The sequence below is a fragment of the Emys orbicularis genome, chromosome 3, assembly GCF_028017835.1.
Source record: "Emys orbicularis isolate rEmyOrb1 chromosome 3, rEmyOrb1.hap1, whole genome shotgun sequence".
Lineage (NCBI taxonomy): Eukaryota > Metazoa > Chordata > Testudines > Emydidae > Emys > Emys orbicularis.
In genome coordinates, this window is record NC_088685.1 from 57,987,962 (window position 1) to 58,012,915 (window position 24,954).

The 24,954-nt window shown below is 42.1% G+C and overlaps 1 protein-coding gene across 1 annotated transcript in view; it reads left to right on the forward strand.

Annotated features, from left to right (window-relative positions):
- COL19A1 (collagen type XIX alpha 1 chain) overlaps positions 1–24,954 on the forward strand; it is a 334,061-nt gene that overhangs the window by 194,710 nt on the left and 114,397 nt on the right. The window contains 1 exon segment of the mRNA XM_065401717.1: positions 5,871–5,924. Coding sequence (XP_065257789.1) covers positions 5,871–5,924 — 54 coding nt within the window.

Sequence of the window (24,954 nt, forward strand, 5' to 3'; positions counted from 1 at the left end):
CAACATAGTTCCTGGTGGCTCTGATATGGAGGAAGAGGGCACACAAAACCCTAGCCTGGGGTAGAAAGAGGAATAGGAAAAGCTGACAGACACTGACATGGGAGATAATGGGAACCTGGGAATGGGGGGCAGTCAGAACTCATGTGTGACACAGAGGTCCATTGGTGCCAGCTGGCCAGGGCCGGCTCTAGGCACCAGCAAAGCAAGCAGTTGCTTGGGGCGGCAAATTTGCAGGGGCGCAAGAATCCAGCATGGGAGCTGAGAACCAACAGGGGGCCCTGGAAGCTGTAGTTCCTTGGTTAGCTCCCTGCCTATAGAGCCAGCCCTGGAGCAGGGAAAGAACTACATTTCCCAGCATTCCCTCAGCTGCAATTAACAGGAAAGGGAGGGGGAAGGAGTGTGGAACTGAAACCTCATGCTGCAGCTTGCTGTGAATGGTAGGGACAGAGCCAGCTCTAGGTTTTTTGCCACCCCCCACCCCAGCCCTGGGCTCCCCCCGCACCCCTGTGTTGCCCCAGCCCTGGACTCTCCCCCACCCACACCCCCTGCTGCCCCAGCTCTGGCCCCCACCTGCACCCCCCTGCTGCCCCAGCCCTGGGCTCTCCCCCCACTCGCATCTCCTGCCGCCCCAGCCCTGGGCTCTCCCCCGACCCGCATCTCCTGCCACCCCAGCCCTGGGCTCTTCTCCCCCACACACACACACCCGCACCCCCTGCCACCCCAGCTCTGGCCCCCACCTGCACCTCCTGCCGCCCCAGCCCTGGGCTCTCCCCCAAAGAAAGAATTGGGTGGACTAAATGGACAGTGCACCTCTCTATCTGAAGCCTAGCAAGGGAGGTACGTGGATCCCACTAGAATTTAAAATGAAAAGTAAGGGAGGGGAGGCTCTACTAGACTGGGCAGCTTTAGATACAGTACCAGGCACGTAGGAGGATTTACACTTCTGAGCCATGGAAGCAGAAATTGACTTCTTTTCCAGATTTAGCTAATATTCAGAAAGGGAATCCAGCACCTGCCTTCCAGATTTGAACACCCTCAAAATTCAGGAGTGCTCAAGCTCAATTTGGGCAGCTGTTATGTCATTTCTCCCAAATCAAATATACTGATCCACTGTAACTTGCTGTAGAAAAAGTAGAATAAATTGAGCAAGAAATGCTTTCCAGTGGTTATTAGGACTGGAATTGCTATTTTCAACAGCCATTGCTTTTTTTTTTTTTTTTTAGTTTTAGTTTTATTTGTTTAAAAGGAAGACAGTGATATTGCATTGGCAAATTCCCCATAGAAACAAAGCATGGAACAAAAGAATAATACCTCACCTCAACTTTTCCTCATTTATGTAGGACAGTCTTATAATATGCATCCAGATATCCTCCAGTCACACAAGCTGAAAATTATTCCACATTACTGCAGTTCTGTAACCATATGGGAACCAATCCTGTCTGTGTTCTGTGCACATCCAAAATTCCTGCTGAATTACCCGCCCTGGGAGCGAGTTGCCAGTGACCCAGGGCTGGGGTGGCAGGAGGGTGCAGTTGGGAGTGGGGGGGGGGGGAAGAGAGAGAGCCCAGGGCTGGCGGCGGGGGGGACGGACGACAGCCAAAATTTTTTTTGCTTGGGGCAGCAAAAAACCTAGAGCCGGCCCTGCAGCTGGCAAAAGGTTCACAACTCCGTGTCAGCAACTCCTAATAAGCCTGACAAACTCTTCACCGAAGACACTGCTTTTATGGTACTTATCCATAAATAGGTCTTGTAAGGTAGCAGATAAAAGCTGGTGTCACACTGGTCATTATTATCATTGTGAAAAGTACGTACTAATGATATTTAAAAAGTTGTGTATATCTTGACAATATATCCTGAGCCTCTGTATCAAGTATGAGTCACCTGCAGAGAGGCTTTTTTCTCAGATCAGGAATGTTTGTCCATCTAGCTAACTGGCATATAAATTAAGCATTTAATGTTTCACAATGGGCCTCTGAGTTTGAACTGAATGCTGATAAAGAACACAGACATGTGAAGTCAACATGAAGTCAGCCAGCACCAGAGAATAAACATTGAGGGTTTACTGACTGCAGGAGAAAACAAGGACTTTGGGGGAATGTAAGGGGAAGGCAAAAGGATACATCCTTATTCACTACTGGGGGAGCAAAAAGGACAGTGCTTTTTGCATCCATGAATGGTGGATCCCAGCCTGGTGGGTGCTTGGAGTTTGCTTTAGATGAGAAACTACTTCAGACAAGAATTTTAGCCTCTTAAAGTTAAGTTTGGGCTCTAAGAAGCATGTAATGCTTTTGTTTTATATGTAATCATTTCTGTTTCCACTTGTTATCCTTGTTCACTATCTCATAAACTTAACCTTTGATAATAAACTTATGATTGTTTCACTATAAATATATTTCAGTGCTGTAATGTTATAAAGGACCCGATCCTAGGTTGTGCCTGTCAAACTTTGTGTACACTGTCTCTCTGGGGATAACGGACCTGGAAATTCTGTGATTGCCTAGAGACAGGGGCCAGACATTACAGGGGGATGCTGTGGGGATGTATCATCCTTACGCCAACCTAATGGAAAGTTCCATGAGAAGGTAAGGGTCACGATGGGACACTTGCCAGGCAATGGCTCATGGCCTTATGTAAGGCCCCCTGGTGGTCTAGGGATTATATAAGATGAGGTAAACAAGGTAATAAATCATGGCCTTATGTAAGGAACAATTGAACCAATCGGTGTGGGGCTATACATGTGATAAACACATGATTCTCCTTCTTGTCCAATCGGTAGATGTGTGATTATAGCCTAATTGTGTTATGTAATGTTAAGAAAAACTATAAAAGAAAGCTTGTAATAAACAGGATTCGATTCAGCTTGCAACCACATTGGTCGTGTGCTTTATCCGCTCCACCTGGGACCCCACAAATGGTGACCCCGACGTGATTCGGCTTGGACATCGAGGCAGCCGACTGAAGCGTTCGGTGAGAAAAGGCGGAGGTGGCAGCCGCAGCAGGAGGTACCGGAGGATACCGGCTCCTGGTCGTCCGAGAGAGACGTTCGTGAGCTCAAAGCCGACTGAAGCGTTCGGTGAGAAAAGGCGGAGGTGGCAGCCGCGGCAGGAGGTACCGGAGGATACCGGCTCCTGGTCGTCCGAGAGAGACGTTCGTGAGCTCACAGGCAGCCGACTGAAGCGTTCGGTGAGAAAAGGCGGAGGTGGCAGCCACGGCAGGAGGTACCGGAGGATACCGGCTCCTGGTCGTCCGAGAGAGACGTTCGTGAGCTCACAGGTGAGCGGCTGCATTTGATAAAATGGGCTCTGCTTTGTCTGCAGAGGAGGAGACGGTGCATGATTTTTTATTACGCATCGCTGAAAAGCGGGGAGAGAAGCTTCCCTCTGACGCGTTGTCCCGTTTGCTGAAATGGGGACAAAGACGCGGGTTTTTTGTATACACCAAATACTGTCTTTGATAAGGCAGTCTGGGAGAGTCTAGGCTCTGACCTCTGGGAGTCAGTCTCTCACGGCAACAAGGAGGCCGTGTCATTGAGCCAAATATGGTGCAAATCTAAGAAACTGATAGAGACACTTGCGGCAGAAGCCGAGGTCCAGTCGGCCATTAATGACCTCTCTTGGCCAAAAGAGGAGCCGCCTTGTGTGTTGTCGGTGGGAGCCCGTGAGTTCTTTGGGGGTGAGGACACTATCATACCACTCATCCCCAGTGCACCCGAAGTTGATTCTAGTACCGTCCCGTTACCGGACGACCCCGCGGATAGAATGGAGGTCTCGAGCCCAGAAGGGGATAAGTCACAAGAATTTCGGGCGGAAATGTACAAACAGGGCCTTCAGCTACAGGACATGCTGAATCAGTTGTCCCATTTGGCTGGTGAGAGCCATCCCCCGCAGTCCCACACATTGCGAGCCCTGAACCAGCCCAGCTTATCTGTCACCAATAATGTTTGTACCCCAGAGTTCCGGGGGGAGTTCCAGGGGCAGGGTGAGCAGTTGCGGAATAGGTTGGAAAAAATGGCGGAACCGGGCTTATCTAGCTTTGAAAGGACATATAGGAAAAAACCACCGGATAAGATCCCTCCGGCGGATGATGTAGCTACCCCCTGTCCTCGTTGTGGTTTGTGGGGCTGCACGATTGGGTGCACTAGACGGGATAACGTGTCCACGCACCGGCCACTGGATGTCACCAACCCGTTTGCCCCGAAGCCTCCGGCATACTCATCTGATGTTTCCACCGATGCGGATCCCCGGTGGGTTCCAGCAAAGTGGGTCCGGCCGTGGCTCAAGACACGAATTGTTGAGGAGCCCGACGCCGCCACGCAGGAGCCGGACGACGACCCCGCGACATCGGACCTGCACTTGTTGGTTGTCACAGCCTAGACACCTGATAATGCTGTACTTCTATTTGTTCGGACTCCTTATTATAGGAGCAGGGGTCTTTGTATGTCCAAACTCTGTACCTTTTGTTAACCCACGACAAAATGTTTGGGTCACCTGGGCGAACCAGACTGGCCAAGAAGCCTTTTTTGCTTGTCCATGGCCACCCCATCGGATCCCTTTAGAAAATGTCCTTATTTAAGAAAAAGGGGGGAGGTGTGGGGATGTATCATCCTTACGCCAATCTAATGGAAAGTTCCATGAGAAGGTAAGGGTCACGTTGGGACACTTGCCAGGCAATGGCTCATGGCCTTGTAAAACAAAGGCGCCCCCTGGTGGTCTAGGGTTTATATAAGATGAGGTAAACAAGGTAATAAATCATGGCCTTATGTAAGGAACGGTTGAACCAATCGGTGTGGGGCTATACATGTGATAAACACATGATTCTCCTTCTTGTCCAATCGGTAGATGTGTGATTATAGCCTAATTGTGTTATGTAATGTTAAGAAAAACTATAAAAGAAAGCTTGTAATAAACAGGATTCGATTCAGCTTGCAACCACATTGGTCGTATGCTTTATCCGCTCCGCATGGGACCCCACAGGATGCTTTAGAGGAGCTTGGAGACCAGGGTACAGCAAGTGTCATCCTGCAAGGCAAAGTAAAGGCTGGCAGAGCCCTGAGGAGATTGTTTGAATGGCTAGCAGACTGAGGGTATCGTGGAGCTGACATCCAGTTTAGCACCAGCAAGTCTTTCTCTACTTGAGGGAGTAGGTTACCACCATGACTCAGAATCCTGGGCACCCTGAGAAAATGTGTCACCACGGTGGAGAGGAGATTGGGGAACCCTGGTATGGAGGGGAAAGGGGCAAATGAAGGGCATGAGGGAAGTGGGAATGGGGATACAATCAGAGCTATTGGTGTGTGGGGAAAAATGGGGGACCCTAGTGTGGGAGAAGGGGGGAATGGGAGGCACACTGAACTCTTGGCAGAGAGAAGTTGCAGGGAGTCCCTGAAGTAGAGCGGGATGGGAAAGTGGCACCCAGGTAATTCATGGGGGAGGGGAATGGAGGAATTCAAGGAGCCCCTGCTGTGCAGTAAGCTCAGCCTACACAAGCTACAGAGTGTGCGACCCCCTAGTTTAATGAAGCCAGCTAATTTGTATGTGGCATGCTGACTTTACAAGATATATGGTAGTACAGATACAAATCATAGTTAAACCCTTTATAACTATATTTAAAACAATACTGCATCAAAACCCAATAATTATTCTGATCCATATGGCACAATATGGTTATGCTGGTATTACGATCATCAATAAAAATTGTTACTTTTTTTTTTTAAACACGTGAACATAATATAGTCCTGAACATAAGGTGATCTCTATCAGTAATGAACATTTTAAGTTTCCTTTGGTTACAAGTATGGTTTGTTACAAGCTGAGTCAAATTAAGCCAAGATCATCTTGAAATGTTACATTCTTGAATGTTTGTATTTTCAGGGTTTGCCAGGGCTAGAAGGTCCTCCAGGTCCACCAGGGAAAGAAGGTCAGAGGGTGAGTAAACTTTGTGAACAACTGGCAAGTGTGTGAACTGACGTTAATGTGTTCTTGCTGAGCACCAATAAAAATAAGACAAAGATAGCAGCTGAGTATGAAGCAGTCTCCTCAAACTGAGCTTTGAAATTTGAGTTTTGTCTTAGTTTGTTTAACAGTTAAAGCTCATTCAATCTTAAATGTTTTAATGACTGGCAGCACAGATGCAGAATTGTAGTTTGCGTAAAGTGCATCTGGTGTAATTTAAACTGGAAAAAATAATAAAAATTGATCTCAACTTTCAGTTCTGTTGTAGGAATGGAAGATATCCTAGTGTACATATCATACGTCAGGACGTGATTTTTATGCCAAGTATTATACTGCTCAAAGCTAGGGCCAATGGTCAGGTTTTATTATAGTTTTGATATGTGCATGTCATAGTTGATAATATCTATACAAGGAATGGATAATAGTTAGGAAGAAATAAGAAGCAACCAAGACGTGCTCAAAACTTGAAATGAATCAAGATCCATTTGTGAAATTTAAAAATGTTGGGTTAACTGGGTTTTTTTTTTTTTTACTCATTTTCTTGTGCCTCTGCATTTCTTGACTTCCTCTTGTACCAGCAGAAGTAGTAAAATACAAAGACAGATGCTGATCTCATAGTATTTATGAGCCATCCTGAACTGGAAAGTATTGGAAAACCAATTCTAGACCAAAGTCTGGATAAACATCTTAACTTTAAAGATATTTATCTCAAAGTCAGATTTCTTAGCAAACAAAACTAGTGTGCCTTTCTGAAGTTTGTTCATGCAGAATTAATTTTGGCCCAGTCCTACAGGGCATTGAGGCACTCATTTTTCAGAGAAGTTAATGGGAATCAAGGTGTTGAATACCATACATTATTGGGTCTGTAGAGGAGTGCGGACTCACCCAGCGGGGCCTCCTGCTGGTGACTTCCGGGAATTAGCTCGTTCCAGCTCCGGAGCACCCTCTGCAGGCCGGTGGTCCACTTGTCCTCTGGCCCCCATGTCCCACCCTGGATCCCGGGGCCCTTTTACCTGGGGTGCTGCCCCCTGGCAGTAACCCCTCAGTCTTAGGGTCTCCCCTCCCCAGGGAACCCCCACCCACTATCCCCACTTCACCTCAGTCTTGGCTACTGCCCAGTCTCCATCTAGCCCCCATTCACTGAGGCAGACTGCAGTAGCAGCCACTCATCACAGGCAAAGGGGTTCAGAACTGCTGCCTCTGCCTACCCATGGGCTGCCCCCTGCAACCCAGTACCTAATAGGCCTTACCAGGCCTGCAGCCTGGGGCTTTCCTAGGCCAGAGCTCCCCAGCCCTGCTCCACTCTAGGCACTTAGTTAAGCTCCCTATAGCCAGGCCCTTCTCTCTCTCTCTCAACACAGAGAGAGACTGCCTGCTTGAGCTCCTGGCTCAAGCCTTTATAGGGCCAGCTGGGCCCTGATTGGGGCATGGCCCCAGCTGACCCTGCTTCCTCCCAATCAGCCCAGGCGTCTTGCCGTTCCACAGCCCTCCTCCAGGGCTGTTTTAAACCCCTCAGGGCAGGAGTGGGTAACCACCCTGCTACAGGGTCCTTTGTGTACAACCTTTCATGAAAGGCATAATGGTGATTGCTAAAGATGTGATCCTGCAGCCTTGACACAAAGGAGTATTTCTTTTCAGGAAAGCAGTCCCATTTACTTCAGTGGAACTATCCACAGGCCTGATCCTGGTACACAGTGATGAGTGTGGGGATGTTCTAACTCTCACTGTTATGCAGTTAAATATGTGAGAAATGGAAAAGGTCTTGCTTGTCCATTTTTTTTACATGCTCTAAATAGGAAGTTTTTCTGTGGAGTCTCAGGTCTGCAAAACAGCCAGAATACTAACACTTATTTGTCCCTTATATCCAATAATGTGAAAGGCAGACATTGGTGATTATCTGAAGTTTTAAAATGTAGTTATTTTGTGGTGCTGCTTTTAGGCTAGGACTGTAACATTATGTCCACTGCTAGAAAAATGAATTGTAGCCAGGGCCGGCTCCAGGCACCAGCTTAAAAAAGCAGGTGCTTGGGGCGGCCAAGGGAGAGGGGCGGCACCTGCAGCAATTCGGGGGCGGCAGGTCCCTCACTCCCTCTAGGAGCGAAGGACCTGCCGCTGAACTGCCGCCGCCGATCGCGGCTTTTTTTTTTTTCCCCCAATTGCCGCCGCCGATCGCGATCGCGGCTTTTTTTTTTTTTTTTTGCTTGGGGCGGCAGAAACGCTGGAGCCGGCCCTGGTTGCAGCTGTATTCTTTTTGTTAAGCAGGGAAATTTAGTGAGAAGATAGATTTCCCTTAGCCACTTACATTTCATACATAACATTAAGCTGGTGTCTTTTCCAGTTAGTAGTATACAGACAATACAGTATAAACAGAAGTGCTTCTTCCCCTACTATCACAGCCATGCAGACTACTGTCTCCAGCCAAACAGCAGCAACAATAGAGGTTTGGACTACGCCCTCTCTCATGCGCTTCATATTATTGTAGAGTGAATGGCAATTCTTTCTTGCCCTGCACCACCCAGTATAATAATAATTAATTAATTAATAATCATGCATCATCGTGGTAGCTTAATTTAAATAAATTAAAAATCTGGAAACGCAGGCGTTAAGGTTTTTACAGCCACAATAACTCAGGCCTTATCAACACTGAGATTTTTAGCCACTGTTATAGTTACACTAATGTGGGTGCATCATTGTGGGTGCATGTAGTATTAGATATGGTGTACTGGTGTAAATCAGCAGTTGCAAATCTGCGGTCTGCACCAATGCAGCTACACCAGCATAGCTACCTGGATGCTAAAAAAACCAGTGCATAGAAGACCTCGGTCAGGTTGCACATCCTCTATATATGGCATTACATACTGACAAACAAAAACTATGTTAAAAGGATGTTAAGATTGCAAAATCAAATGCTCAAGAGTTACAAAATGATGGAATGAAGGTTGTGCATGCAACCTTACTCCATCCTCTTCCTGCATATGGATTTTTGATGCACTTTTTAATTATTGTGTCACATACTATTTTTAATGAGACGTCTGCCTCTTTCAGTGCACAAGAAGGACAAAGCAGTGGTTATTCAATATTTCTTTTTATTTCATCACTCATTATGTGACCCTGTGCTTCATTTATTACAAACCATCGAAACCTTGCACTTAATACAGAATTATTTATTTCCTCATGAGTTTTCCTCTGGAGCTCAGAACCATACTATAAGGTCTTGTCTACACTACAGAGTTTTGTTGACAAAAATCAGCTGTTGTCGACAAAACAGTGGAGATGTACACACTACAATGCTTCTGCTGCCAACAAAACTCTCCTGCTTTTCCAACAAAATAAAACCACCTAGACAAGATGCGTAGAGCTTTTTGCAGCAAAGTTATATCGACAGAGTGTCAGTGTAGACACTGTGCTTGGTTATGTGACTGTAAAATGGCCTCCAGGAGATGTCCCACAATGCCCATTCTGATTGCTGTGGTTTGAACTCCACTGCTCTGCACCCAGGTACACAGGCATCGACCCCCCCCCCCCCCATTAAAGGCCATTTCCTGATTGCTTGGCACGGAGACCTGACATCACATTTTCCCAGCTGACCATGGTGGCTCCACACAGCAAACGCTCTCCCGCTTGGAATACACGTGAGTTGTTGGATCTGTGGGGAGAAGAGGCTGGGCAGTCCCAGGTCTGCTCCAGCTGTAGGAACTTTGATACCTATGGACAGATTTCTTGTAGCATCTTGGATAAGGGCTACAAACGGGACATGCATCAGTGTCATACGAATCTAAAGGAGCTGAGGCTGGTATACCAGAAAGCAAGGGAGCAAACCATGGCTCTGGTGCTACACCAAAGTCCTGCTGCTTCTACAAGGAGCTGGACGCCATCCTTGGTGGCGACCCCACCTCCACTGCCAAGAGCCCTGCTGATGCTTCAGTGGGACTGGAGACAGCGGACTCAACCCCGAGGACAAAGTGGTGGATGAGGAAGTCAAGCTGGAGGATGAGATGGGACAGGCAACAGGGTTGTCCGGTGCCATGGCGAGCCAGGACCTCTTCTTGACCCAGGAGTATTCAAGCCAGTCCCAGAAGTCATGATGCAGGAGAGGGAAGCTTTGGTAAGTGATCTTTTTGACTTGATGCTGCTCAGTTACACGAGGTAGAGCTGTCCTTTGCTTTGTTATACTCTAGAAGTGGGCGAAGACATAGAAATGTAGACGACTAGCTGTGTTTGCATCTGCGTCTGCTTCACATTTCCCTATGCAGCTACGCAGTAGGGGCCCTGTGGAAAAGTGTGTTAATGGACACCGAGATTTCACAGAAATCCTCCAGAGATGTCTCTAGGAAATCTCAGGGGTGAGATATCAGCTTCAATGACCCCATGGAAAATGGTGGCAGAATTTACAATTTTGCCCCACTTGCTTGCAGTGATCCCCTTAGAAAGACACTTAGACCTTTTGACCCATCTTGAGTGACCCTCCGGCCCTGTCCTGAACTCACCATGTTTGGGTTGTTCGTTGAGCTGTGTGCTTGACAAAAGAGAATGAGAAACTGGTTCCTATTTTAAAAGAGGTGTATTTTACTATAATGATTCGATGCTTTGAGTGCACTCAAAATCATGCTTCTGTTTATTGTTTCCTATGCTTCTGCAGATGTGGCCTTCAGGGGAACCCCCTACAAACCAGTGGAGCACCTCCACCAGATAAGGAAGCAATGAGGAGGAGCAAGAAGGACATGTTTCAAGAAGTGCTCCAGTCCTCAGATGCCGAAAAACAAGAACAACGGGCGTAGAGACAGACTGTAACTGAAAATTATAAAATAGGCAGGACAAGAAGGAGACCTAATAGCAAATTGTAATGGGCCAGGAACGGATGATAAAAGTGATGCAGGAGCAAACAGAGATGTTGAAGTCCCTAATTGCACTTCAAGCAGAACACATGCATGCTTGCCCCCCCACCCCCACCCCTGCAGCTGATACAGAACTGCTTGTCATGCCCTCCCCAAACTCCTTCCACACATTCCTTGCATCTTCCCGACCCGTCTCAGTACCGCATTCACTCCACCCCTTCGGACAGCTTCCAAAATGATAGCTGGAGTTGCACACAGCTATGAGAGCCTACATCAGGACGCTGCCCTTCACTGTTATCTCCCTTTACACCAAGCGTGTTCTGTGTGTTAATTAGTATTTAATAAAAACATACTCTCTGAAAGATAATAAATCTTTATTTGTCTCCTACACACAGTGGTTGCTGCTGAAATTAATACACAGTGGCAATTGGAAGATTTGCAGACTACAGGAAGCAATCATCAACATTTTCATGCAAGGCGGCAAGATAACAAAGCATGACAGAATGCTTTACAGAAAGACATATTACCGGTGCTCATTATCAAAATGGTTCCTCAAAACCTGATTCAAATAGCCCCCAGTTTTGCCCCTCTAGTAGCCCTGGTGTCTGGCTGCTCGGAATTAGCTGCCAGGCGAACTGCCTCCATGCTCCACCTCAGGGGAAACTTTTTACCCGTAACCTCACAAACATTATGCAGCACACAGCAGGCTGCTATGACCATGGGAATAATATCCTTAGTTAGGTCTAACCTGCCATAAAGGCAGCGCCAGTGAGCTTTTAATCCGGCAAATGCACATTATATGGTCATTCTGCACCTCCTGAGCCTATTGTTGAAGCACTTCTTGCTGCTGTCCAGGATTCCAGTGTAAGGCTTCATGAGCCCTGGGAGTAAGGGGTACGCTGGGTCTCCCAGGATCACTATGGGCCTTTCAACACCCCGCACTGGAATCTTCTGGTCTGGAAAGTAAGTTATCTACACATTTGTAAATCCAGAGTAACTCCATTAAAATTAATATAGTCACTCCAAATTGTATGTAACTCTATGTAACAGAGAACATAATTTGACCTATACACTTGTGTGTGTCTGGAGGAGAAGCTGAGAGACTTACTAAATATAAATATCAAGGCAGTACCATTATCATAGAATCATAGAATATCAGGGTTGGAAGGGACCTCAGGAGGTCATTTAGTCCAACCCCCTGCTCAAAGCAGGACCAATTCCCAACTAAATCATCCCAGCCAGGGCTTTGTCAAGCCTGACCTTAAAAACCTCTAAGGAAGGAGATTCCACCACCTCCCTAGTAACCCATTCCAGTGCTTCACCACCCTCCTAGTGAAAAAGTTTTTCCTAATATCCAACCTAAACCTCCCCAACTGCAACTTCAGACCATTACTCCTTGTTCTGTCATCAGATACCACTGAGAACAGTCTAGATCCATCCTCTTTGGAACCCCCTTTCAAGTAGTTGAAAGCAGCTATCAAATCCCCCCTCATTCTTCTCTTCTGCAGACTAAACAATCCCAGTTCCCTCAGCCTCTCCTCATAAGTCATGTGTTCCAGCCCCCTAATCATTTTTGTTGCCCTCCGCTGGACTCTTTCCAATTTTTCCACATCCTTCTTGTAGTGTGGGGCCCAAAACTGGACACAGTACTCCAGACAGGCTATACAAAAACAGCAAAGAGTCCTGTGGCACCTTATAGACTAACAGACATTTTGGAGCATGAGCTTTCGTGGGTGAATACCCACTTCTTCAGATATTCACCCACGGTATTCACCCACGAAAGCTCATGCTCCAAAACGTCTGTTAGTCTATAAGGTGCCACAGGACTCTTAGTCTGGATCTGTAAAAGCAGCAAACACGGCTACCCCTTTGGTATGCTATACAAAAAGTTTACTAAGAAAAAAATCCACAGAAGAGAGAAGTGAAGGCACCAGGATTCTACTCAGAACAGACCTACAGATATGAGAAAAGTGTTGCCTACAACGTAGAGCAAAGAGGAATAACTTCAAAGGAAAATTATTTTTATCTTTCCAGAAGATTTGAGCTCCTAACTGAAGCATGGAGAAAGGAGCCAACACCAATCAAGAAAGAGTTTATTAATCCAAGTTTGCAGAACTCAATTTTTGTTTCTCACCCCACTGTAAGTAATTTACAAGAACTGTCTCATACATTTTCTGGGACATTGCCTGAGTGCCGTCTTGCTAAATAATGTTCAGCACAGAGTGGCAGAGTCAGCAATAGAAGAATTCAGCACATAAATAAATTATATGCATACTCAGAGAATCAGTATTTGTTGATAGTTCAGGTAAATTGAGCAATCTCAGATGATATCAAAAGTTTCACCATGAAAGCAATATCAAATACATGGTTCAGTTTATACGCAAAATAAATGGATAACAGCAGAATTTAGCTCATTGGGTTTCAGTCTTTGATTTCAGTGAAGTAGATTACCAACAACATTCATTCATTATAGCTCCGTAGTCGTGATTTCAATAATTACATCATCAAATTCTAACCTTTGAAATAAGTGTTTGTTTAAAGTCAGTGGGAGGTGGATGTTCATATAGTAAATCATACTACAATTTTGTCCTTTCTTTGTGCCCCAAGCATATTTTTGACCTTTATATATGTTCTTAAAATATGCAAACTGCACATTTTGTGAAGAAAAGGATAGCTGAATTCTCAATAGTAACTCAGTACAGCAAAACTAGAATTAATAATTGTTATTATTGTCATATATATCATATATATTATTGTGTTATCAAAGTATGCTAGGCATTGCACAGAAACACAATAGAGAGAGTCTCTTCAAATGATAGGTTTCAGAGTAGAAGCCGTGTTAGTCTGTATCCGCAAAAATAACAGGAGTACTTGTGGCACCTTAGAGACTAACAAATTTATTAGAGCATAAGCTTTCGTGGGCTACAACCCAGAAGTGGGTTGTAGCCCACGAAAGCTTATGCTCTAATAAATTTGTTAGTCTCTAAGGTGCCACAAGTACTCCTGTTATTTCTTCAAATGATGTCATAAACACACAAAAAAGGGGTGGGAGAGGAAGGATGAGAGTGACAGTATCATAGAATCATAGACTTTAAGGTCAGAAGGGACCATTATGATCATCTAGTCTGACCTCCTGCACAACGCAGGCCACAGAATTTCACCCACTCACTCCTGTAACAAACCCCTAACCTATATCTGAGCCATTGAAGTCCTCAAATCATGTTTTAAAGACTTCAAGGTGCAGAGAATCCTCCAGCAAATGACCCATGCCCCACGCTACAGAGGAAGGCAAAAAAAAAAAACCCAGGGCCTCTGCCAATCTGCCTGGGGGAAAATTCCTTCCCGACCCCAAATATGGCGATCAGCTAAACCCTGAGCATGTGGGCAAGACTCACCAGGCAGACACCCAGGAAAGAATTCTCTGTAGTAACTCAGATCCCACCCCATCTAACATCCCATCACAAGCCATTGGGCATATTTACCGCTAATAGTCAAAGATCAATTAATTGCCAAAATTAGGCTATTCCATCATACCATCCCCTCCATAAACTTATCAAGCTTAGTCTTGAAGCCAGATATGTCTTTTGCCTCCACTACTCCCCTTGGCAGACAGTTCCAGAACTTCACTCCTCTGATGGTTAGAAACCTTCATCTAATTTCAAGTCTAAGCTTCCTGATGGCCAGTTTATATCCATTTATTCTTGTGTCCACATTGGTACTGAGCTTAAATAATTTCTCTCCCTCCCTGGTATTTATCCCTCTGATGTATTTATAGAGGGCAATCATATCTCCCCTCAGCCTTCTTTTGGTTAGGCTAAACAAGCCGAGCTCTTTGAGTCTCCTTTCATAAGACTGGTTTTCCATTCCTTGGATCATCCTAGTAGCCCTTCTCTGTACCTGTTCCAGTTTGAATTCATCCTTCTTAAACATGGGAGACCAGAACTGCACACAGTATTCCAGATGAGGTCTCACCAGTGCCTTTTATAACGGTACTAACACCTCCTTCTCTCTACTGGAAATACCTCGCCTGATGCATTCCAAGACCGCATTAGCTTTTTTCACGGCCATATCACATTGGCGACTCATAGTCATCCTGTGATCAACCAACACTCCGAGGTCCTTCTCCTCCTCTGTTACTTCCAACTGATGCGTCCCCAGCTTATAACCAAAATTCTTGTGATTACTCCCTAAATGCATGACCTTGCACTTTTCACTATTAAATTTCATCCTATTACTTTTACTCCAGTTTACAAGGTCATCCAGATCTTCCTGTATGATATCCCAGTCCTTCTCTGTATTGACAATACCTCCCAGCTTTGTGTCACCGGCAAACTTTATTAGCACATTCCCACTTTTTGCGCCAAGGTCAGTAATAAAAAGATTAAATAAGATTGGTCCCAAAACCAATCCCTGAGGAACTCCACTAGTAACCTCCCTCTAACCTGACAGTTCACCTTTCAGTACGACCCGTTGTAGTCTCTTCTTTAACCGGTTCCTTATCCACCATTCAATTTTCATATTGATCCCCAACTTTTCCAATTTAGCTAATAATTCCCCATGTGGAACCGTATCAAATGCCTTACTAAAATATCATGTGGTTCTGCAGGAAAGCATTTACACCTATTTATGGTTTATTAAATTAGGTGGATGTTTTTGTGGATTTTTAAAATTCCCTTTTGATGATTCAGGAGAAATTAGAGGTTTTTTGGAGGGATTAGAATGAAGTGTGGGAATAGTTTGAAATACAGATTTTGTAAACGTTCTTTGCATAGGGCAAAATGTAGAAAAAGAAAATAGGAGGGCATCACTAAAGGAGCAGAAAGGTTTTAGAGGTCTAATCCTAAACGATACTGAGCATTGCCTTCCATTGAAATCAGTAAGAGTTTCAGGTGGTGAGCACCTCCCAGGAATTGGACTGAGAAGAGCACATGCTGTGGGGCCAAGTTTCCAATTGTGTTACAAACTTGAGGCACAGACCATGCTTGCTGAATAGCTCCTTTTGTTGTGCAAATCTTCTCAGTGAACTTACACTCAATTTTACAAACCTGGGCTACTATATTTTTTCATTTAGTTTTGACACGCTGTAGTTCAACTTGCTGATCTTAACCAGTATTTCCTCTAATTGTTTTTCCTATGAGAAGAATGATTTACCACCAGAATTCAAGTTAAAAACCTATGAGCCTAGTTTCTCATTCCATTTGCTCCTTCATTCACATATTTTCTTTCTACCGTTTATTAACTAATTTCTCTCCTCATTTATATCATACCCATCATTTATCACTTTCTTTCCAAGACATACATTCTCTCTCTTTCGCTTTCCCTCCCTCTCTCTCACTCTTCTTCTCCCCGGTACCCCACATTATCCTATTCCTCACTTTCATTGTACGATGGGTAATGGCGATATCTCTCATTATATATATATATAATATATTTAATTCCCTTCCAGTCCATAAAGTCAACTAAAAAGGCATGTGATACCATGGTGAATGGCACAGTAGAAACAGATTGTAAAGGGGTTAAAGCAAGGGTAAGAAAAGCCTTTGGGGAAATAAGCAGTATTCAGCACTAATTGCTACTTTTCTTTGTCATCTTCATCACTGAAAAACAGGATTTCTTTTTGCAAAGCTCTTTACTTACCAGTGACTTATCTGATTTAATTTATTTTTGTACTGAAAACTGTTCAACCAAAATTGCATACTAAACTCCAGGGAAGCATGTTATCATTGGTTTAAAGCAAATGATGCCAGTATACCATCTTCCCCCAAACAAACTGTTTTTATGTTTATTGCTATTGGCAATCTTCATATCTTTATATGTTGGTTCACATCCTTTAACTTCTGTCATTTATTTTCTAGAATTGTATGAAATGTTTGAAAGATGCTAATTGAATATGCTTATAAAAAAATCCAACTCAACATGCTAAGAGAGGTGCTTCTAGTAGTCAACAGAACTTTATCACTTAAAAAAAAAGTTACCCAGCCTTAGTGTGTAAATTGTTATATAGTATCAGCTACCTACTTTCATTACATTTTTTGGTACCTGATGATTTGAACATGATGAATTTCTTTCAGTATGCAGAGGTTGCCATAGAAACTAAATCTCGAAGTAAAAAAGTGAAGATACGAAGCATTACTAATTCTGAAGAAATTATGCTACTAATTGTGAAATGAAAAGAAATGCACAGTTCCATTTATTTTTGAGAAGCATGTAATTTAAGCATGTCTAATGTAGTTTTGTAAGAAAGCCTCTAGTGTGGACACACAGTAGACAATAAATCAAACCAAAGAACAAAAAGCTGAAATCATCAGTGTTTTTGCAAGAACAAGTTCTTCATTTTTCTAAAAACTCATAACATACTTAATTGTATTCCCCAAATTTAGCCTCCTTATCCCTCTTTAATACTTGTACTCAATTTTAAATATAATGACCATGTAATGGATTTCCCTGCTCAAAACAAGCAGTATATTTTCTTTCTTTCTTTGTCATATCATTTTCAATAATCAGGGATATTTTCTGGAACAAATTACAAAAAATAAATAATAAAAAAGTTCCATGAACTTCCATGTGTTGCTTCCTGTGTGTTCCGACAGTGCCTAGCACAAGGGGGGCCCATTCTGTTTGGGTTCTGGGCATTACTGTTGTATAAATAAAAAATAATTCTAATAATTGTATAGGGTAGGTCTCAACTCCAGCCTGAGGCGAAGTGGCAGCAGGCCTCGCTGGTGCTTTTTGAGTCTCGCTGCTGCAGAGCTGGGAGGAGCAAGCAGGCTGCTTGAAAGTAAATGGAGTGGCTTTTTGGGGTGTGGAATTATTCTGTTGTGATATCAAGTAAGAGAGAGGTAATTCTTGTGTACCAAGCAAAACTCTTCCTTCACATTTTTCCTTAAGATGTATTTCTCTTTTGAAGCTTTTCTTCACTGACCTCTCTAGAACTTGAAGGTGTTTTACACTGGACAACAGCCCCATTATTCTAACTTTAAGCAGGAAATCAAACATGTGTCTCATTTTTGGCACCCTGTCCCTTCCACCCTACGTTGGTAAGAACTCCATGTAGCTTTTCTCCTTCTGTGGCCTACTGTCCTGCCTGCTGATAAAGCAGGAGGATCAACCACTCCATTTACCTTCAGTCTTTGCTTCACTCCTCCTTTGCCCTCCTGCTGCTTTGCATGTCAGCACACTTGCTCTGAGAAGTGAGTTAGTATTGAAAGGAGAACTGGAGCAGAGGTAAAGATTAGTAATGTTGCCACAATACACATGCATGAGAGACATGGAATAGAGACAGATTCTCCATGATGAGGAAAAGAGGATGAGGAAAAAAAAAATCTCAAATGGACGGAGAAAGAGAGTGAGAACTTGAGAGCAAAAACTTTAAAAGATGGGGTGAGATGCCTTCGAGGAGAAAAAGAGAGGAATGATTCAGAACTGAAGGGGAGGAGAAATAGAGAAGTTTGCAGGGGGAGAAAATTGAAGCACCTGAAGACACTAAAGGGGGAGCAGGCCTGTCATCTTTTCCCATCCTGAAAACACTGGAAAAGGGAGTGGGCCTTTCTGCCTTCCTCTGGAGACTTCAAGGATACAAGAAATGAGGAGGCACCAAGGTTTGTTAGGGAGGGAGGTTAATTTGAAAGGCTTCAGAGAGGTGACATTCCAAAGGTTAAGATGAGCATCCCAACTTGCCTGAAGGCTCCAACTGAAATTGGGGTACCATCATGCTAGGTTCTGTCCATACACTAATAGGAGACAGTCCTTTTCCTGAAGAGCTTACAATTTAAATCACATACAAAAAAAGCTAGGAAATACAATTAAAATTGATTGTGTAGACTCCATTCAACGCCTTGGTGTATATGCATTGTAATAATCTTATCCATCATCACAGAAAAGAACATCTGTTTTCTTTTTGTAACCCTCTGTCTCATTCACTGTCCCTCCTGTACACTGAATGAGGAAGCAGTCCTGTAGAATACATAGTACATAATTGTGTAACAAGGACTGTATCAATAATGCATATGTGCAAAGGGGCTGAATTAAGGTTGCACAAGCAGCCTTAATTCAGCCAGTTCCTAGCTTCTGAATGCTTGACTTTGCTACCTGAATATTCTTTTAAAGTAGTTTTGTTAATGTAATTTCTAGGTGTATTAGAAAACAAATTGAAAGAACAAACATTCTATCCTATGGAAGCGCATTGACCACTCCTCCCCCATGTGGTTCTCCCACAGGCCTGATGTAAATGTTGACTTGCACTGGGCCTAGTGCCGATCCCTCTGGCATACCACTAGAAAACTAGAAAACCGGGTGACTGGGCATCGAAGTGGCAGATGTACTTCAGTGTCGAGAAGTGCAAAGTAATGCACATTGGAAAACATAATCCCAACTATACATACAAAATCATGGGTTCTAAATTAGCTGGTATCACTCAAGAAAGAGATCTTGGAGTCTTTGTGGATAGTTCTCTGAAGACATCTGCTCAGTGTGGTGCGGCAGTTAAAAAAGCTAACAGAATGTCAGGAACCATTAGGAAAGGGATAGATAATAAAATAGGAAATATAATGCCACTATATAAATCTGTGTTATGCCCACCCTTTGAATACTGCAAGGAGTTTTGGTCGCCCCATCTCAAAGAAGATGTATTAGAATTTGGAAAGGTGCAGAGAAGAGCAACAAAAATGATTAGGGGGTGGAACAGCTTCCATTTAAGGAGAGATTAAAAAGACTGGGATTGTGCATTTTAGAAAAGAGATGACTAAGGGGGGATATGACAGAGTTCTAAAAATCATGAATGGTATGTAGAACGTGAATAGGGAAACGCTATTTACCCCTTCACATAACCCACGAACCAGGGGTCACCCAACGAAATTAATAGGCAACATTTTTTTTAAAACAAACAAAAGCAAGTACTACTTCACACAGTGCAGTCAACCTGTGGAACTCATTGCTATGGGATGTGAAGGCAAAAGGTATAAATGAGTTCAAAAAAGTATTAGATAAATTCATAGAGGATAGGTTCATCATTGGGTATAAGGCAAGGTGGTCAGGGATCCAACCTCATGCTTTGGGTGTCCCCAAAGCTCCAACTGCCAGAAGCATAAGGCACTGGCCACTATCAAAGACAGGATACTGCGCTAGATGGACCATTGGTCTGATGCAGTATGGTCATTGTTATCCTCTTATATGTTGAATTTGGCCTTACGAGCAATCTCTTTCTAAAAAATTGTATACTTACAAAGTTTTTTTTTCAAGGTGTCTTACTTTAGCTAGGCCAGCCGCTTGACATATTGCTCATTAATCATATATATTAGCTAGAGTAGTTGAGTCTTTAAAACCCAACTGCCTACTCTCTCCATAGGGACTAGTTCTTGTTTTCAAAATGTGATGACATATGCTTTAAGACGCTGCTAATTAGCCCTTTCCCTTGAAAATTCATCCTGACATGTTTCAAGTACATTTTCCCCTTCATACTTCAGTATGGGATCATTAAATTATTAATACCCTTTCATAAGCCTTGTAGGATTCCCTGCATAATGCTACTTGTTTATATCTTAAAATATTTAATAATCCTGCATCTTATTCTAAACACTAATGTTACTTGTATTTCTCCTGAAGAATTCTGTTCTTAAAGTTAAATAGATTATATTATGATACAGTAGAGAGCTACAGTAGAGATTAATGTTTTTAGTAGTTATTAGTATTGCAGTAGTGCCTAAAGGCCCCAGTCAGAATTGGAGCCTAGTCATGTTGGGCACTGTACAAACACATGGAAAGACATGCACAGTCTCTGCTCTGAAGAGTTTACATTCTGATTTAAGACAAAACTTGACAGCTTTGACAAACTAGAGGAACAAGTAAAATAAGTTCACAGAGATACATTCTCTTGCTGTGTGCACAACCTGAGAGTTCTGAAGCATATAATATGTTGGTTGGTTGGTTTTTTGGTGTTTTTTTCTTTTGCCTGTGACCTACCAATCATTAGTTGGCTGATTAATTGGCGACAAAAGTGGGTCTTCAGTAAGAGAAGAAAGTGAAATGCAAATTATTCCAAGGAAGGCATTCCATGAATAAAGGGAGGTATGGACATAAACTTTACATAGTTACTTCATAGATAATGTTCACTACATTGATTACTATATATGCCAGTACCAACGACATGCCAGCAAAAATTTCAGTTACAATTCTTTGTGAATTATTTTATATTATTTAATGGAGATTGACCTGGATAGTGGTATATAGTCAGTTAGTATCATGCCTTTCTTTCTTCTAATTTAGCTTACAGAATATTGGATATTTCATTTTAGTTAGGAAGAGCAAGTTTATGGTGATTTTTCTTAATTTCTCATATGAGCAGTTCCATAATCCAGATATTAACACTCTTGTAAGTTTAACTACTCGGTGAAAATTGTGAATTTCACTCTAAATGTAACATTTGCTAGATAACGATGGGTATATGGAGTGTTGTGCTAAGCAACTTTTTATTGTGAGCCCAGATATAGTCTGGTGCCCCCAGGCAGGGAAGTTAGAGGGCAAAAAGCAACCTTTTACTCCCTTGTGCCAACAATCTGCATTGTGACCAGCACTGCAGAGAGGAGATAAGCTTCCCTATGGCTGCTAATTCCTTCTTCCACGTGGGTGGGTGAGGAGTGGATAGGGTTTTGGCACTCCCATCCACACAGTAAGCAAGACAGCACACAAGGGGATCTTTGCTTCTCCCTTCTGGAGTGAAAGAGGGACTAGGAAGCAGATTATGATTGAGTCACAATCTATTTCTGGTCTGATCCTGGGGAAAAGACTTACTCCAGGGCTTGGGGAAAAGCTTGTAATTTATTTTTTAAAAGAGCTCTTTTATTGATTTAAGATAATCTTTTCATAATTATTCTTTTCCCCCAAATATTGAAATCATTTTCCATTCAGTACAACTTTTTCTTGCTTAGGCTTTCAGATGGTCATAGAAGGATTTAAACAACAATTATAGATCAATTATAACAGTATAACAGTTTTAAGAAAAGTCTTGTATCTGTTGGGGAGGCAGGGGGAGACTGATTTTTATGCCCCCAGGAATGGCTACTTCTTCATTTCAGAAATAAATTCTGAAAGTATTTTTGTAAAGCAGTGGTGTGCGTACATTATGAGTAACTTAATATTATTGCTTTCTTTTAGTGGTCTTAGTGTCTTAAAGGTTCTCTATGTTTATAGTTCTTCTGAGCTGAGACTAGTGATAAAATTCATTGTTTTTACTGCACATTGTTTATTAAAAAAAACAACCCAATTTGATTAAAATTTTTCATGTTAATAAACGTGTGTGTTCACTTTTATGAACTCTGTAAAGAAAACTAATTTTAAAAAAAATCAGTTATAAAAGGAAATAGAAAAAAATGAATATTTGGAAACAAGCACTTGACAAACATAAACTTTGCATTCCTAGAATATTTCCCCTCGTATTATTATTTTCATCTCCTTCCAGTCCTTTAACGTTGAGTGTACCGCAGATGTTCTTGTAGCCATATAGTCTCTTGTACACTTGACATAAACCATTGTCTGTTAAACTAATTGTAGAATATAGAGTAGGAGAAAGTATACTTTTGGTCTCAATGGGCAGTAACTAATGAATGGCAAAGCAAAAACAGAACCAAAAAAGCTATTTCTCTTTCTGATTTTTTCATGTAAATGATTTCAAAAAGGTTTGCCACCCGCTCTTGTTTTAATTTTGCAACATCCATCATAAATTATATTTCAGCTCATATGTAAAAAAAAAGAAACATTTAGCTCCCAGAATATTCTGTTTTTTTCCTATGTAATTAACACTCCATTCACAGTTGTGTATGTCAATCAAAACCCTGCCTTCTTTCCTTTAACACTTCCTTGATACTTTGTTTAGACTGTTCTAAGTGTCATCCTCAATACACCCTAAATACGTACAAACAGGAACAGGGACATGCTTTAAAGAAGTTGACAGTATGTTGGTCCTAATAACTCAGAGGAGCTATTTAAAAAGATGATCCATTATATAGTTATTTTGTATTTAGGCCATCATATTTCTGTCTACATTCTTTGGGGATATATATGATTACTGTTTTTCAAATAAAGCTGGTAAACATTAGCTTATATTTACAGTTGTAAAGTAGAGATAAGCCCAAACAAAACCACAGATCTCTACACCCCTGAACATTCAGGAAATTTGGAACCAGATTGGAACCTAGTCCCTAACCTCACCCTGTAAAGGGTCAAAGGAAAACTTTCAGGTCCAAACACTTTTGAAATTTTAGGAAAGTTTTAGATCTGGACCCAAATCCAAATGCTACTTCTCAGGCCCATCTCTATATATCATTTATCATGTATTTAAATAATCTATTCAGTTATGTGATATTCAGTTATGTGAATGTCAATTTGTGACACTCATTCAGAGTCTATAAGGATTTTCATTTTGAAAATTTTTGAACGTTTTCGGAATAATGTTCCTATTTTGCTCCTGCAAAAAAACACATTTGTATGTACACACGCAAAATGGCATGCACAAATAAAATATTTTCTGGCTAAATCAGGTACTTGCAAATAAATTGGATGCATTTGTAAATTGTTAACTTCTATCTTTTTGCATGTATATTTACCCCGTATCCAGGGGCAAAAGTGGGTTTTATGACCACAAATGTGTGTATTTTTGCCATAGCAACTTGACATTAGTTGTCAGCAGTTATTGTGTCTAAAAATGCTACAAATTTAAATTTTACAATCAAGATTTAAGCTTGTAAGTTATTTCATTTTTAGCCTGTTTGTCAAAAACAGAATTACTGCATTTGTTCACTCAGAGCCTGCCCTCTGTCTATTGAAGTCAGTAGAAATACTCCCATTGACTTGGATCAGGCCTTAGTTAGGTATTTGTGTGATTGGCATTTACAGGCACAAATGCATGTTTTATACACAGAGGTAGTAACTGCATAAACAGGGAGCATTTTTGCAAATCAAGTGCTGTTTCCCTTCTCACTCCTCACCCTCCAAAAATCGACTTAGTTTTTGTAAGAGAGGAATGCACAAACTCTAAAAAACTTCTGTTTGGTTAACTTCTTCAATTTCTCCTATGCATCCCCACTGATTTTGAGGCAGCATTTGGCTAAATTATTGCAGGTGTATGTATAGAATGCAAGGAAAGGCATTGGTGGCCTTAGTTTTTGAACTCCTGTGAATTAAATAATAATTCTGAGCCTTTTTTTGCCTTCATATATGTCTGCAGTAACCTTGCTAAAGTCACTGAAAGGTGGATGTATATCAGAAAGCAGCATATGGTTCTTTGTGTTTCAGAATAAAAAGTTACCAATAATAAGAACATATCATAGACTAATTGGGTTTTGTATAAAAAATAGGTGAAATATTGAGGTTAGCTAGTGTCTATTGCAAATAGAAAAAAAATTCACTGTTAAGTTTTGGTATTATGGATAAAAATTATTGAAATTCATACTGGTCTTAATATTCATTCACAGCTTACACTGCAATGGTTCAGCTCATAAATGTGTACTGAGAAAAATGCTTGAAACACAACTAAACTCTTTACATATAAAGGATCAGTACAAAATCTACACTATTGCCATTCCACATTCATAGCATAAATCTTAATGGTTCTAAAGGAGTTTAGAATAACACATCAAAGTGAGATTAATCTTAATGGGTCATTGACATGATTTCAGTTTCAACCACAACACTCTTAGCTTGTTAGTAACATAGGACTATGGGGGAAGAAACCCCAATGAATCAAACCTCAAAAATAGCTCTAATTAAATGTTATCAGTTTGACTTAAATCAACAAAGGTTTTCCTCTCAATCAGCCATCAAGAAACCTTTGATTATAAGTTAAGTAATGGTGTGTTAGCCTAACAATTCAAGACCATATGTGAAATACATAAACTTTGAAATGATACCAGTAGACGTATGACTGCTCAAAGATTTTAGTCCACTCTCTTCCGGTCTTGGATTCCTGTATAACTGCTTAGCTCTTGAAATTGAGGTTTAGCTGTTTGTGAATCTGAGTAGGTGACAAATGACTTAAGTAATGGAGATCAATAAGTAAGACACACATATTTCAGTTCACTAGTGACACAGCTGAAAATCAGCTTTGAGAAATAGGGTGCTGGGCATATGTTAAATTGGTTATGTTCAACCTGTACAATTATTATATGGCTTATGGTGAC